General features: G+C 34.5%; 1 protein-coding gene across 1 annotated transcript; it reads left to right on the top strand.

The window, feature by feature from the left end:
• The first annotated feature begins 335 nt into the window (after nucleotides 1-335).
• Nucleotides 336-5,665, top strand: LOC111512098 (uncharacterized). Its single transcript, XM_023168193.2, has 2 exons — nucleotides 336-469; nucleotides 5,042-5,665. Exons 1-2 carry the CDS (start codon nucleotides 452-454, stop codon nucleotides 5,573-5,575), a joined length of 552 nt encoding a protein of 183 aa, XP_023023961.2. The 5' UTR covers nucleotides 336-451; the 3' UTR covers nucleotides 5,576-5,665.
• The last annotated feature ends 10,253 nt before the right edge of the window (nucleotides 5,666-15,918 follow it).

Here is a 15,918-nt window from a genome sequence, read left to right as displayed (position 1 = left end):
TTTATATAGGTCAAACTGAAAGAACGTTCAAAGCACACATCAAGGAACACAAAATAGTTTCCAGAAAAGAAAAATAAAACTCATTTAATCACAGAGGGACATGAGTTCAACCATGAATTCAAGCCCCTTCATTTACAGAAAAAATGTTTGAAACTGTATTAACTATTGCAATACTTTATAGATTTGGGTACATTTCCAATCTATCCACCAAATGCATGGATGTCTATATACGCGTGGAGTACATGATTTTTAAATTATTCAAATTATTATTCAAAGATGACCTGATTGAAATATAAATAATAATTTTTTTGACCCCTATGGAGATTAATCTTTGCACTATGAAACATGTTTGAACTATTAATGAGGTTATCAACTATAGGAAATCCTGTAATATATAACAAGTTCGTAAACTAATTTTGCAGTACTCACAATTTCGTCTTAGTTGAAAAGTATGGTGGCTAAAATACTCGTAAGTGTTTTTTTCAACAACTGTGTTATTCACAATTGTCATTCTTCTGCTCCAAAATTCAAGTAATGATCAATTTGTTGCCGTTTGACAAATGTTTGAACGAATTTTCGTCATTTTATAGTTTTTTGGCTCAACTATTTTGAGTACTCTTAGATGCTATACAGAAGTACCTACAAACATTCTATGAAAATAATATATTCTATTTTTAAGTTGTGATTAAATTATATACATTTTGTGACCTATTACACATTTAGATTCAGCAGAACACAAATTTCAAATAATTATTCGTTTGGTCTCCGCTATTAGGGACATTAATGAGGACAGAACACAAGCTCTACAGAAAAATCCTTGAAACGATCTATTATTCAAATTCACGTTGAATTTGAATCGCTGGAGATTGAATTCATTTGGAAAAACGTTCTCAGAAAGTTTATTCTACATAAACGCAGTTCTCCAAATGCAAGAATTCCCAAACAATGAAGTTCTAGGTGTACTGAGTTGAACCCCGAAACGATGAGCAACCTCAGACCGTCACGTATTTCTGATATGGACCGCTCTTAATGTACCATTAAGGTAAACCATACAGGTGTACCGCCCATACAGGTATACCACCCTAAATTAATTTTAGAATTTTTCTTTTTCTATTATTTTACAATATATGTTTTAATGTTATAGCTGTAAATAAAACAATTTTCAGCTATATAAAAATTAATTTCACAATATTGCCGATCTAAATTTATTTTTGCAATGTGTCCTTATGTAGTAATCAGTAAACCCAACAATATTATTTTAACAAGCTATATAGTATGCTCTTTGGTATAGGTCCGTCATCGTTATTCATAATATTATTGTGTTTACTTATTTCCACACTCTCATAGGCATCTAGTTGCCTGTTGTTGTTAACTTGTCTAACTAATTTTAATGAACTGAAGTCTATGGAATGGTTTTGTTGCAAAATATGATGGGCGACTGCTGATTTTTCAGGTCTTCCATATTTTATGTGTGCTATGTATTCCTTAATTATATCTTACTTTAATAGATCTTTTTGTCTGTCCATAATATTTTGCATCGCAGTCCTTATATTCAATTTTGTAAATTCCAGACTTTTCCGAATTCTCGACTTTGTCTTTTGGACTTTTGTAAAATTAATTTAGGGTGGTATACCTGTATGGGTGGTACACCTGTATGGTTTACCTTAATGGTATACCTATATAGCATAAATAGCGTTAGCTTCGCGTTAGTTTCCAGTTTAATCTTCCTCTTGAAGATGATCACTTGGTGATCGGAACACGTGTCGAGGTGTTAAAAATAACGATTTGGTGTTGGGAAAGAAACTCCAGTAATATTCACTATTTGGATGATCTACCTTTGGCTAACTATAACAACAGCTGGTTTCAACATGATGGTGCTCCACCGCACACTACCAGACGAGTATCTAATTACATGACTGAAAGATAAATTGATAGGGAATAATAGGCCGGTGAGGTAGCCAGCAAGGTCTCCAGACTTGAGTGTTATGGATACATTCTTATGGGGTACACTGAAAAATAGAGTTTATGGTCAGAGGGAATATCAAAATATTGAGGACCTTCAACATAGCATAGTTAGAGAGTGCGGAAGATTGAGGAGGAGTGCAGTGAATAATATTCGAAGAAGGGCACAGTTTTGTTGTCATGAATAAGGCCAGCAATTTGATCATTTGCTGTGATTTACTTTTGTTTTTACATTTTAGTTAATTATTGTTATTTGTTGAGAAATCTATTTTATGCATCTATTATTATGTTGCAGGGAAAAAGTGGCAATGTGGAAGTGCAATTTATTTCGAATTCTTCGAAAAATAAAGCCAGAAAAAAATAAAAACTATTTTTCGAAATTTTTGTCTTTTCCGGATATCTCCGGATGTACTCGGAATTTCAGAACTTTCTCAACGGCATATTGTTAGTCAGGTGAATGCGCGACTTTGCCTCAATTTAACCATCTTCGTATTTGCCACGATTTTTTTGTAACATTGGACAGTTCTACTGAATATTTAGCACCGTAAATTGATACGTTTCTGTCGAAATAAAGCCAGGGCGTGAAATTTCTGCTTTTGACAGGACAATAATTGCTGTTTTGCATGGTGCTGGACACTACAATTACCCTGTAATTGGGGGGCATCATGTTCCATCGCTGAACGCCATTCATTCCTACATACGTGACAACATGACAAGTCGAGTTTATATTGAAAATGTTATCAGGCTCATTGTTTATTCATTACGAAACGAATTAGGTGAGAATTTCATTTTCACGGATGATAACACCCGGCCACATCGAACAAGAATGGTTCGAAAGGTGCTGGAACAAGGACAAGTTACCCGGCAAGAAAGGCCACCTAACTTACCGGATTAGAACCCTATCAAAACCATGTGTGATTTTGTTTCAAGAGCAGTTCAAAATATAAAAAGTACTGAAAGGAAAATTGAATATGGAGTACCACAAGGAACGGTTTTAGGTCCAGTACTATTCTGTATATATGTGAACCAATTATTTTCTATAGGATCTTCAGGTGGAATAACTAGTTTTGCAGATGACACTGCGGTTTTCTACTCTGGGGAAACCTGGCTTGAGGTCAAAGAACAAGCAGAAAAAGACCTGGAAATGATTAAAGATTGGTTTGATTACAAACAACTTTCCTTAAATTTCAACAAGACATTTTTCTTACCTTTCTGTAATTATAAATCTTCCTTGCCACAATATCAATTCATAACTATTCAAAATACATTCAGAATATCTTCAACGACAAATATAAAATACTTAGGAGTTTTAATAGATTCTCATTTGAGATGGAACTTCCATATAAATTATTTGGTGAAAAAATTAAGAACTATTCTTTATAAGTTCCGCCAACTTAACAACAGATTGGATCTGAAACAAAAAAAAATAGTTTATTATAGTCTGGTACAAAGTCATTTGACATACTGCCTAATAGGATGGGGAGGAGTATCCAAAACTTACCTGTATCCATTAAACGTAATACAGAGGAAATTCTTAAAACTAATGTTGAACAAGTCTCTCCGCTATAGTAGTGACAAGTTGTATGAGGAATCTGGGATGTTCGACCTAAGACAATTATTTTATAAGACACTTGTGCTAAATCAATTCAAGGAAAAGAGAAAACTAAGTCGGCCGAGCCATGTGTATATCACACGTCACAAAAATAAATATATTATACCATATGCATCCAAGAATGTAGGTCAGAGGTCCTATAATTTTCTGGGACCAACTGTATTCAACTCCCTACCAGATAGCATACATTCCCTAGAATCATTTTCACATCTGAAAAAAGCGGTCGATAAATTAATTAGAAGCCAACCTCGTGAGAAAATTGGTCAAATATTTGATGATGCCATTTGAAATGTTCTATTCAAATAAAAAAAAATTACTCACCGTTACGCTCTCGCAAGACAATTTCCAACTTGTAAGAAATTTTATTTACACCTCCCATGTGATCTATTTCATCCTTACACGTGTCCAATTGTTTTGTGATTCGAATGATTTTTCTTATACATGTGATTCATTTTATATATAAAAGTCTCGGATGTTCTTATGATTGTTATAATGGTTATTTTAATATATTTTATTTATACCACATATGATTAATTTTATATCTACTTACACGTCTACAAAGTTTTTGTTAACCTTATACTCATTATTAATTTTAGTATCGGAAGTTATAAAAATTTATTTACACCACGCACAAGCAACACCTGTTGCTTCTGTGGGTTTCCCAATGTTTATTTGCAAAATGTATAGCCTTATTATGGTTGCTGTTTTTCTTTTGTGTAAATAAACGATGATGAGTTCACAACTATATTCACCCACTCCAAAATGCAGAAGAGTTTATTGCAGCAGCAGTAGAGGAATGGAACAATATTACTCAAGAGAAGATCAAATGATTTAATTGTTTCAATTTCGTTGAGAAACAGAGGTCAGTAGTTACACTGACTACTGACTGATGTTTAGTTAGGACGAACAAATGTTTTGTGAGTCCATGATATAAATTAATATATAATTTAAATTAATTTTTTTCTTATGTTGTCTTTGCTTTCGTTTAAACTTTTTGAAAGTGTAATTTCGCGAAAAAATATAATACAAATACATCAAATTTCTTATTTTCTTTCCAAATAAAATAAATTACAAAATAACTGTCGGGTCCAAGACTCGTGATGTTGTGTGTATCAATAAAATTGGATGTCGTTTTACTTTCATGGCACTGACATTTTCCAGAAAAAAACCGGAAAAACATCTTTCCAAATTTTCGAATCGACTCAATTTCCAACGGTGTTCGAAACAATTGACTCTTCAATCTCTCTTCAGATCGATATCCCATGTTTTTGAAAAGATAGAGCACGAATAATTAAATTAAATTGCCTACGAAACAATTTTGACCTCTCCAATTGGTTTGTTTTCCATAATTTTGGCGCTGCTGTGAGTTGATTTGGTTGCTCAGCTTTGGGGCCGACACCTTCTGTAGTTTTCTCTATAATTCTATAATCCCTCCCAAGCAAGTCCACAAATTGTAATTCTTTCCAGATCGTCGCTCTGGCTGTCTGCCTATCCTGCGCTCTAGGCACCCCCTATGGATATGGAGAAGACAGAGGAGGCTATGGAAGAGGGGGTGGAGGCCACGGAGGAGGTGGTGATTTCGGAGATGGCTCAGGAGGGAGGTTAGGACAAGGAGGTTCATCGGGAGGTGGATTCGGACCCCGAGGAAGTTCTACTGGACATGGTTCAGGAGGAGGCTTTGGAGGTGGACAAGGGGGAGGAGGTGGCTTTGGAGGAGGCTTTGGTCCTGGCTCAGGAGGTAGCGGAGGTCACAGGCATGGCTCAGGAGTAGGTTGTGGTCCTGGATTATGTGGTAGCGGAGGACATGGTGGTGGATATCCTGAAGGCAGTTTTGGTGTAGGACCAGGGAGCAGTGGAGGGCATGGCGCTTTTGGAGGTCCTGGTGGCGATATAGGATTTGGAGGAGGATCAAGGGGCGGCGGCTACGGAGGTGGTGCTGGTGGAGGCCCGGGAGGGGGTTATGGAGGGCACGCAACTGGATATAGAAAACATGGTTACTGATTTTTGTTTATGTTTTTTGATCTATTTTTGCAATAATACGATTTCAATATAATTTTCATTATTTGAATAATTTCCAAGACTCTGGAGGTATATTTTGTTTTATTTACTGACTTATTCATTTATATAGAAATGGATGTTGGTTGGTTGGTTGTTTGGTTGGTAAGTGATAAACTTCTACATCGCTAAACCGATCGGGATGAAACTTGACATGTATAAGTAATTTTTCATAGAGAAGGTTTTTAGGCTATCAATTTTTCTGCAACTCGCCACTGGATGACGCTGTAGAACAATTTTTTGAAAGTACTGTTCTATAACGCGTCGTTGATTCGTTGATTCTGATTCTGGAACAGCAGCGATACAGCAACATAGTACTAGTAGATGATAGATTTCAGTATTGTTAGCATTGCATTCTTCAGAAGAATATAATTTTTTGCAGAAAATAAAAATTCAAAGTTTGTCATAATTATTTTCTCCCAAGGACCGGCGCTTTTCGTTTGGGAGCTCGCAAACGCTATGAGTTCAGGAAAACTTTTCATATAAAACGTAATGCGTTTTTTTAAACTGTTCTGTGAAATTTTTTCAAAAAAGTGTTTTTTTAAATATAATATATTTTTTTAATTGATTGATGCGTGCCTTATAATTAGAATTCCATATTCAAATTTTGATCCCACTAGCACATTGAAAAAAATTAAGTGTGTTTTATTTTTTCCCAACCATTTAGAATTTTCAAAAATAAAACAAGAGTTTTACGGCTAGTACATACAATATGGCTTGAGTCTAAATATGTTTCACATTGTTATATGTAGGGGAAATAGGTTTGCTAAAAAACTGGTATTTATCATGTTGATATCATGTCAATATAATCTTCATGTTGATCTAATCATTCAGTGATAATATCTGACCAAATATCTTACAATCATGTGCATAGAGATGGATTTTAGAGTTTATATCCAAATAATATCATTGAAAATTATAAATAACAGAAAACTCAGTACAGAACCTTGCGGAACACCAGTGGTATTGCACTAAGAGATTGTTATCGATGAGGTATGACTCTAAATCTTCAGTTAGAAGAAAAGGTCCCTGTCAAAGTGCTGAGTCTAGGTCGACCAAATGCGAATGGTAAGGCTAGACCCATTTAAGCTGTCCTTTCTAGCCCTCTCCTAGCCATAATATTGTTCTTTAAAAATGAGGTTGAAGCTCTAAGCTTTAAAGTATGATGCGACAGAACGAAACTACTACAATTTCGATTGAAACATTCCCTGGATAAATTAAAGAACCACTCAGCCAAAGGTGAAACAGACTTGTCTATGTAAATGGGTGGTAAACTATAATACAAAAAGCTTCAAAATATTTCAAAAAAAATTACTGTATATTATCACAATGTCGGGGTAGTGCGAACAAAGATTTTGGAATCAATGCAATCTGTTCATAGTTGTGATTTCGATATAACCATTCTCGTTGAAACCTGGTTGAATTCTGACTTTTCAAATTCTGAACTTGATTGGAGTAATTATGTCATTTTCCGCTTTAGGCGGTGGTGTATTAATTGCTGTAAAATCTTATTTTCGATTATAAAAATCCTTTATGGATTTGATGGAAACATGTTTAGAGATCCATAATTTTGATAAATAGGAGAACACATTTGAAATATATGATCCAGAAAATACTTTTTAGTCAATCATTAAAAATATTCTTCAGAAATTCGTCTCCTTGTTGCGAAATTCGCCCAACTTAATGTAGAACCGAGAAGAATCTGTTTAAAATCTGTTTTCCCGTTAATCAGCTGTCGCCCCCATACGAACGACAACTCTCAGAAGTTGAGAAACTTGTGCGAGCTAAGGACTAACGAGGTCTTACCTTTTAACGTGTGATTCCTAACACGGTATAATGCAACTAACAGAGAATAATGCAACTTAACTCTTTCTTAAAGAGGGGTAAATTGTATTTTACTTCTGACACCAGTTTAAAAAATTTCTAGTAGACATTTGAAACAAAATTTCGGTCATGAATAAAGTATGATTTTTTGTGTCAAAATGTATGTTATTACTTACACGAATGATGATAATCCTGCGTACAATGTTATTTGTAAAGAAAAAACCTGCGCGTCTCGAGAAGCTCGACAGAAGTGATAACTTCAACTAATCTGAGTTGAACTATTCAATATTGAAATTGTTTAACTCGAGAAAAACTAGGTTGTTACTTAAATTTTATGTATATTAATATGATAATGTAACGAAAAGTTATTCATTATTAAAATCTTTTATCAATTATTTTGTGTATGTGCATATATTATAGCTACCATTATTGTTAATTTTGTGGGCTTTGATAATGATATTAACAATGTACATACAGAAAATTAGTATCATCATTTTTAAGCCACGTTTCACATAATAAAAGAATATTACCTGCTTGCTGGTTATATTTTTATAATACTGTCAACAATATATGTCCAAAGCACAATAAACACCAATAAACACTCGAATTGACTGCCGTGTTGGTCAGTGGTTCAAGCCCTAGTCTGAACGATCGATTTTCACTTGCCATCGTCCAAATCGTGTTAGGAATCACACGTTAAAAGGTAAGACCTCGTAAATCCTTAGCTAGCACAAGTTTTGACTTCTGAGGGTTGTCGTTCGTAGGGGTGCGATAGCTGGTTAACAGATTTTAAACAGAACCGGCTATGAACTAGACCACGTGGACTGTAGAATTGGCAGACTTTTTCTTGTGTAGTGATTCCAATAGCGATGGTGAACAATGCGGAAAAGAGATACCAGTGAATAAGATTCGGATGCATTTGAATATTGAAACACAGAGAGTATGTTTCAATGTAGGTATATAAGAATCTACATCTCAAGTTTGGTTTAGAGGGAAACAAACTATTACAAGCAACATGAGATCGAAATTTATTTCTCAACTGTAGTAAAATAGTCAAAATCCTGTGTCACATCGCAAGACGCGATGTGACACAGGATTACCAAAACCTTTAGATATTCATCTAATAAAATCATTGAAAAACAATATACGACTCTTACAAAAGCAATAAGATTCCTACAACTGAAATCATAAGGAAAAAATTGAATACTTCCGGCTATAACGTGAGCTGCTGTGACAAAACTCTTCAGAATTGGACAAAAAAACTAGGATTTAGATTTAAAATAAAAAACAAACGCCAAGCAGTTATGGAAAGCAGAATAATAGTGGAATTGCGTAACAAATACTTGGAACAAATAACTAAATATAGATAAGAACAACGGTAAATTTTCTATTTGGACGAAACTTGGTATGACACTCACGACACAGTTACGAAAGGGTGGACTGATGGTTCGAGAATGTGTACGCCTAACAAGCCTGCAAAGAAAGGATCGCGACTAATCATTGTGTATTGCGGAGGAAGCAAAGTATGGGTTCCGAATTCTTTGAAACTATGTGGAAAAAACTTGAGGTCTATAATGTTGACTATCGTAAGGACATGGAAGCTAAATTTTCGAGGAATGGTTTGAAAACACATTGATCTCAAATTTGGATGCGAATAGTGTGATAGTTCTTGACAACGCTTTCTATCATGCGCGGCAGCTTAGCAAAGTACCAAATGAAAATTCGAGGAAAGATGAGTTACACAGCTTTTTAATGGATAACAATTAGTATTTTGAAGATTATTATACCAAAAACCAACTACTTGAAGTTTTACAGGCAAAAATATTTGAAAAAGTGTATGTCCTTGAGAGTATTGCTGAAAAGTATGGACACACCATACTGAGACTTCCCCCTATTTTTGTGTTTTCAATCCCATCGAGTTGATTTGGGGAAAATAGAAACAAAGCATCTATTACCTTCTTATCAAAATTTGATAAGAAGGTAATAGAGCTAATTAAAGAAGAAGTATCTAATATTACCGAAGAAGACTGACAGAAAAAGATTGAAAAAGTAATTTTAGTTGAAAAAAAATTATATGGAGATTGGACACTTTCATATAATTGGGGGAAATAAATTCATTATTGATTTAAATGAAGACAGTGATGTAAACCAGAGAATATGGAAGAGGAATTATCAGAAACTTTCGAAGAAAGTTAGTGGAGTGTGTGAGTAAGGAACATTCAGAAGTAGAAGTGGAACAGAGCCTTTGGCTAACCCTTTTCCTTTTATGTATAAATGCAGAAATCTTAGCCGCACAGATGCAGAAGGCTGTCATTCTTGGCTCACTGCGTTTGCTCAGGGCACATGATTCTCGGACCCAATGATCACTTACCCCACGGTGTGGGGAGTGGTCATTGGTTGATTATGCTGGCGCGCCCTCCCGAATGTATCGGGGCTTCGGGGGATAGGGCCTGACCAGCGCACACTACGGTGAAAAAAAAAAAAAAATAAACGATACTATTATTATTATTATTATTATTATTATTATTATTATTATTATTATTATTATGTTTGGAATCAGTTTGATGACTTTCAGTAATCGAATGGTTATTCACAATTTCCAAAATGGAACAGGTTAGAACGTGACAAGAAATAACAAATCGATGACGCAAAACTTGTTTATAATGCATAAGTTAGTTTGTTTTCTCTCTCATATCTCTGTTAATTATTCGAGTTTTATTTATTTACATTGACCTAAAGCCATGCAATATCACTATATATGATTTCTCGGTAACTAAAAATCCCCTTATTTTGTTCGAATATGTAAGGTATATATTTGAGAAACAATGACATGTGGGACCATAAGTTTTTATCCCAGCAGTCCGCAACTATCTAATAAAAGCCAAGATGAAATTTGTGGTAAGTTTGGAAGTTTTATTTGAATTCAAAAATGTTAATTTCCTTGCTGATTGTATAAGATAAATACATTTGTTTTGAGTTTTGAAAGAGCTGGAGTTCAATAGAAAAAAGATAATGATGACCAGAAAAAAGAGCGTATATTCACAATTCAACATGAAAATAATAATTTGAAGAATACTAAGAATGCAAATACTCAAAGTTCCATTATGAATAATTCTTTTCTCTCTCTCTCTATATACAGGCAGTTCAATTATCATAGTAGCATATGACATGTAATAGATATTAGGTTGTTTCAAGAAGTTTGTCAGTTTTTATGAGTCTTCTTTGAACTGTAATATCTCATTGAATACTGATTTAAGTCAATCGAAATAAGCACCATTGGAATCAGTGCCCTTTTGTCAACATAACACAAGTCGAATAATTCCGTCAGCATAAAAATTTTGTGCTCAGGATTCGACGAAGGCCGTTTCTGTTTGGTCCTGATTGGCGAAGGCTCTACCGTTGATAAAGTTATCGAACTGCTTGGAAAAGATGGTAGTTTTCGTTATTTTGTGAGATAACATCAGCAATAGTTCCAAAAATATTTCACTGCTTGTTCTATTTCCTAAGTTTACAATCGTAGTCAGCCATAAGTGAAACGGCTATCAATAACTATAGAGTTTTCTCACTGGATATTCACCTTTTCATTTTAAATAACTTCTTTTAGACTGTCAACAAAATAATTATCAGAAGTATCTGTGTTTTTTTTGTATCATTATGATTTCGTATCTCTTGTGTTAGTGGGAGTGCAGCTTCAACTACCGACCACAAGAATCTAGACTCGTTGGTATTGGCAAGCAGTTTTTCCCCAATTCTCTGAGTGCGAAGTTCTATGCTGTCATACATTCTGTTTGTAGCTGTTGAGACAATCATACGAGGGGGTTACAACATCAAAGTTTTTTGTATGTAATCAATGAGATATTCTGAATTTGAAGCGATTTTGAGGATTTCATGTGCATTTGGTTCAATTACTTGTACATTGAAAGAACTTTTCAACCTATTTACTGTTTTACTATCATTATTTTTATGCGGAATTAAGAATAACGTCTCCAACTACTACACATTCTTCACCGTCAGTAGATAATAATATCTTGGAGTTAACTGATGAAAATGGCGTCACTTGAACTAGGCGAATGATAAAGACAATCCATAGTTAGGAATGAACCACCGTAGAAAGCATTAATTGATACCAACCAAGATTTACTCTCCAGAATGCCTTTTTTTTGGAAAATAAATGTCACATCGTACATGTATTGATACACCTCCTGTATGTCTGGAACTGAAGTCATATTTTATTGTCTGATCACAACACAACAAAAAATATTTTTTGAATGTTTCCTACACTAAATTAGTCAATTTCTACTAATTCTGGGGTGATAAAAACGAAAATAACAATGAAAAATTTTTATTAGCTCTGGTTTTTGAGATACACAGTACTTAATCTTAAAGAGTAGTTATACTATACGTGAAAAGTGAAAGTACATAAAACAATATTGTTATGTTTCTTTTAGAATATTTTAAGTACAAAATTAATAAAAAAAACATTATTCTTAGTGTTTTGACAAATAAAAGAAGTTTGTACCACCAAATTTCAATTAAGTCCATCCGATTCATTGTAAGATCGGTGTCGTTTAGCTTGTCTTTTATAAAACACTTCTGGAGCATCCCTACACACAGACCAGCAGTAGTCTGCAAGTATTGCTTCATTCCAACGGCCCTGATATCTCTGTTCCATTAAGGCAATGTCTTGATGGAATCTTTCTCCATGTTCGTCACTCACAGCTCCACAGTTTTGTGGGAAGAAATTAAGATAAGAGTGAAGAAAATGAATTTTTAAGGACATGTTGCATCCAAGTTGGTGGTAAGCTTGAAGAAGCTCTTCAACCAATGCTGTGAAGTTATCATCTCTTTTGTTACCTAAAAACCCATGTACAGCCCCCTTAAAGGCTTCCCAGGCTCTTTTTTCATTTCCTGTTAAAATCATGTCAAAAGCAGGATCATTTACGATTTCACGGATTTGAGGCCCAATAAAGATGCCTTCCTTGACTTTAGCATCACTCAACCTGGGAAACTTTGCTCTCAAGTACTTAAAAGCTTGTCCTTCCTGGTCCATGGCCTTCACAAAGTTTTTCATTAGTCCCAACTTAATATGTAATGGGGGAAGGAGAACATCCTTAGGATCTACAAGAGGCTCGTAAACTACATTTTTCTCATTAGGGTTTAGGTCTCGTGTAGGCCAGTTCATTTTTTATAGTGAGATTTTCTATCCCGACTGTCCCACAGACAGAAAAAACAACAGTACTTGGTGAACCCTAATTGCATTCCTAGGAGTATAGCAATGACTTTCAGATCACCACAGATGTGCCACTTGTGTTGTTCATATTTGATTGATTGCAGAAGTGTTTTCATATTTATATACGTTTCCTTCATGTGAACTGCATGACCTATAGGAATAGAGGGTAGCTGATTTCCATTATGCAGAAGTACAGCTTTTAAGCTTAGTTTTGAAGAGTCTATAAACAGTCTCCATTCAGATGGAGTGTGATCCAAATTCAAGCAGTCCATCAAACCATTAACATCAGAACAAACGACGAGGTTTTCTTTTTTCTCAAAAAAGGAAGCAAATCTTTTTGACGCTGTCTGTACTGAGATATTTTCACATCATGTTTTAGAAGATTCCACTGTTGTAGTCTTGACCCTAACAGCTCAGCCTTTTCCTTAGACAAGCGAAGATCTCTTATAAGGTCACTCAACTCTGCTTGACTAATTCTGTGCGGATCACTAGACTTATCGCTTACCTCAAAATCAGGGTCATAGGATGTAGAAGGATGGGTTGCTCCTTCTAAACAGTCTTCATCACCTTCCTCTAAAATTTCATAGTTTTGGGGTGGAGAAGGGACTGGCAAATTGTCTGAGTGTGGTACAGGCCGAAGAATATACATATATATATATATATATATATATATATAATATAATGATACTATATCTTGAAAAAAAGAGCTAATATATAATTTTTATGGTCACTTTCGGTTTTAACACGTGGAAATACATTAAAATCATCTAATTTCAACCCCGAAACAAAAACTTTGTTGTGTTGTGATATAGTCTGAGAGAGCTCGAAATATTCATTGTCAGCAGATTGTTGACTTCCACTCAAATGTATGAATGCTGTATTTTTGGTACGAACCTCATCTTTATTTGACTTTGTATATTGGAACGAATAATGTCACAATTTGAAATTATCGTTTTTTGTAGGTACTTTGCTTGGTCGTGATGGTCTTGGTTCAGAGCACGCTTATTAGTGCCTCCAAAAATGCAGGGCCTCACGGTGCTAATAGGGGTTCAAGCAGCGGCGGTGGGAGTAACAGGGGAGGAAGTAGCAGAGGAAGCAGCGGTGGACAAAGTGGTGGGGCAACGGGGCATAGCGGAGGAAATTACGGAAATGGAAGGCTGACGTAGACTTGTAGTTCTCACTGGAACATTTAGATAGTTTTTTAGTGTTCTTCTTGTTGATACAAAGTATTCGTTGAAGTTAAAGTTTTATTTGTAATTAATGCAAGCTCTTTTGATATTAAAGTATTCTTTAATTATTATGAATCATAGTTTTAATCAACTGGATCGAATAGAAAATCGTTTTCGGGACGAGGTAAAATAATTTTTAGAGTATGAAAATCATTCATTCTCAACATTTTTCGGCGATATTTCATTCAAATACACACACTGAAATAGTAAAAGAGTATCGAAAGTAGAAAAATCTGGAACCAATCTGGAGCTCAACATTAAATCGTCAAAAACGCAAAAGGCGATTATTATGTACAGAGGGTGGAAAATTTGGAAAAACATGTTTTTTCTCACTCATTTTCCTAGATTCTCCCAAGCTCAATAGGATTTGCATCCGGAGAGCATGCTTGATCGTTACATATAGCGAATACGTTGACATAATTTATACATTTGAATCGAATCTTGATATAAAAATGAATGAAAAAAATATGTATTAAGGAATGAACCAAACTTAAATACAGTATGGTTTTGAGTATCATCCAGAATCTGTACTACATTACAGGCTCTCTTAAACCTAGAAGATAGAAACATAACTTTGTTTTCCCTCGTAAGATATATATATATATATATATATATATATATATATATATATATATATATATATATATATATATATATATATATATATATATATATATATATATATATATATATGGCATACTACGATATTTTTTCTTAGTCGAAAATCGGGATTTTTCATTAGCGATTTTTTTATTGAAAACATCACTACGCCACTGGATTCAGTGTATATCAACAGATATAGCCACGAGAATATTTTTTTATGATTTCAACAATAAAGTGCCGCCAGATGAAAAAAAAAACAAATGGCGTAAATATTTTTAATGAAAAAAACGGAATTACATTTATGTTTCCACGCAAATTAACTAAAACTAAGACCTTATATTTCAATTTAAATCTTAGTTGCTATGGAAATGATATTACAGTTTGACACTTGTGAAAGATTTAAGTGTACTATTGTCAACAATATTCATTCACCTTACAGTTCTTCGAATTATTTTGTGTCATGGCTGCAAGATTGAGCGTAAGAGAGAAAATTGAAATTGTACGCCTTTCGGGAGATGACGTTAGAAGTGCTAGAGAGGTTTGTAGAGTATTTAATGTAAGATCGTCTTTGTATTAGCTGCGGTTCGGTAAATAAAATAAATAAAATATTCAGTGAAACTGGTGTAGTATCAAAAATGATGTTAGAAAGTAATCCTGTACAAAGACGAAACAGGAATGACAGGAATGATCAAATCGTTTCAGATTATTTTGGAAATAATCCTGATGCCAGTATAAGGAATGCCACTTTAGATTTGAATATTCCACTAGAAACTATTCGGAGATGTCTCAAGGCGAAGAATATTAAACCTTTCAAGCCAAAATTTTTACACACACTTCAATACAAATGGAATAGTGTCATCACAGAATTGTCGCTATTGGGCAGCGGATAATCCTAACTGGGTAATAAACTATAAAAGCCAGTATTCCTAAAAAATCAACGTCTTGTGTGGGATATTGAACGAACGAATTATTGGTCCTTTCTTTTTTGAGGAAAACATTAATGCGCAGTGGTTTCTAGAATTTTAAACACAGAGTTTTGGGATGCTATTCATGAGCTGCCAATCAATGAACGATCAAATTCAATTGTCCAGTTAGATGGGTGTTCAGTTCATTATGCCAGAGCTGTGAGGCAATGGCTTAACGAACATTTTACAAACCGATGGATAGACCGTGGTAGTCCGTTTATAGAGTGGCCACCCAGATCTCCAGACCTCACAGTTTTGGACTTTTTCTCTGGGGACTTCTCACACAAAAGGTTTACAAAAATCGCTCAAGAGATAGAAATGAACTTTGTGCAAGAATTCGACAGGTATGTGCAGATATTAGCCCTCAAGAACTAAGGAACGTAATCAGAAACATTCGTAAGCGCTACGACACATGTATCGAAATACGTGGTGGATTAG

This window comes from Leptinotarsa decemlineata, unplaced genomic scaffold (genome assembly GCF_025532065.1).
Source record: "Leptinotarsa decemlineata unplaced genomic scaffold, Ldec_3_MD MMD2_tig00000251_RagTag_RagTag, whole genome shotgun sequence".
NCBI classification, from domain to species: domain Eukaryota; kingdom Metazoa; phylum Arthropoda; class Insecta; order Coleoptera; family Chrysomelidae; genus Leptinotarsa; species Leptinotarsa decemlineata.
Note: the sequence above shows the minus strand (reverse complement) of the source record. Positions and strands in the feature narration are given on the sequence as shown.